Genomic DNA, 1,940 nt, shown 5'->3' with positions numbered 1-1,940 from the left:
TTTAAATAGTTATGATTCTTTCATTGCTTGCAAGTTAAAATATTAGAGTTGATTGACGTCTCATAATACCTTATTATAATTGCATTATTTCTACTTGTAAAAAGATGTTAGAATTTTTGTTTTCTATGGGTTCTTTTATTCATGCTTTGATTTTTTTTTAAATTATAAGTATATTTTTTATTTATAACTTGTATTATTATATTATTATATATTATAAATCAAAAACAAAAGATCCACGAGATTTACGTCCATGCTTCAACACTAAGCCTCGTCCCCGTACTAACACTTTATTTGGATGGTTATTACATATTGTTTCATAATGTATCATATTATATTGTATTGTTTTAATGAATACAATATTTGAATATGTTGTATTATTTTTCATCGTTACATAATATTTCATATCAATAATTTGAATGATAACTTTATCAAAAAAGGGTACATAATAGAGTTAATAAGATAAGGTAGGGTAAAAAATAAAATAAAATAATTAAAAATAAAATAAGAAAAAAATATTAAGATAACGACACGATCACATTAAATCGATCGTTGTACAAAATAAAAATTTTCATCATTATCTAACAATTAATTTAAACAATACGATATAATAAAATTAAAATAATAATCAAAATAAATACTATTTAAACTAACCATATAATACAATAAAACTCTCCGCCTTTCAAAACGCTGGTTTCGCCCTTCATACATTACACAGCAAAACACTTGGCATAGAACGACAACGTTTGGTCTCTGCTTCCACAGCACAGGTGATCCAATCACACAAATACACAGCCGTTGCTCTCGCACACTTTCGTTCACCTGTCCAACGATGTCGTCCGTGAAACCCTTCGCGACCGCCGCCGGCGCGTTACGAGCACGTGTTAGTTCGGGCCTCCGAACCAGAGGAGGACACGGGCCGAACCCATTTACTACTTCGGGCCACCAAGATCGGCCCAACGGATACCTCTTCAACCGTGTTCCACCACCGCCTGGACAGTCCCGGAAATGGGAGGATTGGGAACTTCCTTGCTACATCACAAGCTTTTTCACCATCGTCATCCTCGGTGTAGGCCTCAACGCCAAGCCCGATCTCACCCTTGAAACTTGGGCCCACCAAGAAGCCCTAAAACGCCTCGAACTTGAATCCGCTGATGCGGAATAATCTGTGGATCTGCTCGGGTATGGTTTTGAATTCCGCCCTTTTTTGGACTGTCAAATTAGGGCTTCGATAAATGGGGATGATTTTCCTTGTTTATAGTTTGTGTTTTTAGAAAGTTGGGAAATAAATGTTTTAAGCGTAGACTTGAAGTTTGAGCTTACTGTTTTGTTCAGTTTTAATGAAATGTTGGATGCTGTAAGCGCAGCAATATGGTAATTGTGAAATGACAATGGTTGACAATATTATTCTTTTTTATTTTCACCTGTGGATGTGTATTGTTTGCTTTTAATTGTGTTTAATAGTATGTTATAATTGGATCAGGTTATGTGATCAACAGCTTAGTTTGTATATCACTTGAGAAGATTCAAGTATGATGGTTGTGTTCAGACTAGTTAAATATGGGCGATTGAGTTCAATTAGTCAACTATGCCTCAATCCCAAGCTAGTTGGGTGTCTGCTCACCTGCTATAGCAAAACGAAAACTTGCAGACAAACTAGGCAAGAAAACTACTTTGAGGCGGATGAATCATGCTTGTTTATGGTTCCATTCTCTAGATATAGAGATGGAGGGGGCAGGGGCAGGGGCGGGGCATGCTTGTTTAAGGTTCATTCTCTAGCGATAGAGTTGGGGGTGGGGTGGGGAGGCAAAGCACCTAAGAAGTTGTCTTGCCTGTTGGAGTAATGCAACAACTTTTGTTCAAGTGTTCTAATTGCTTGTTCTAGGCTTGAGATAAGATCTCCTAAGAAGTTATCTTGCCTTTATAGGTTAATCTCACCTTTT

At 36.4% G+C, this 1,940-nt stretch overlaps 1 protein-coding gene across 1 annotated transcript; it reads left to right on the top strand.

Annotated features, from left to right (window-relative positions):
- Nucleotides 1-672: 672 nt before the first annotated feature.
- On the top strand, nucleotides 673-1,420 carry LOC129873166 (uncharacterized). The gene has a single exon (XM_055948200.1). It carries the CDS (start codon nucleotides 830-832, stop codon nucleotides 1,160-1,162), a length of 333 nt encoding a protein of 110 aa, XP_055804175.1. The 5' UTR covers nucleotides 673-829; the 3' UTR covers nucleotides 1,163-1,420.
- The last annotated feature ends 520 nt before the right edge of the window (nucleotides 1,421-1,940 follow it).

The sequence above is a fragment of the Solanum dulcamara genome, chromosome 11 (assembly GCF_947179165.1).
Source record: "Solanum dulcamara chromosome 11, daSolDulc1.2, whole genome shotgun sequence".
NCBI lineage: Eukaryota > Viridiplantae > Streptophyta > Magnoliopsida > Solanales > Solanaceae > Solanum > Solanum dulcamara.
The sequence above is the reverse complement of the archived record's forward strand: the minus strand, read 5'-3'. Positions and strand labels throughout refer to the sequence as shown.

Excerpts from the sequence above, each read along its gene's own strand:
- LOC129873166 (XM_055948200.1), top strand. The coding sequence starts at position 830 with ATGTCGTCCGTGAAACCCTTCGCGACCGCCGCCGGCGCGTTACGAGCA.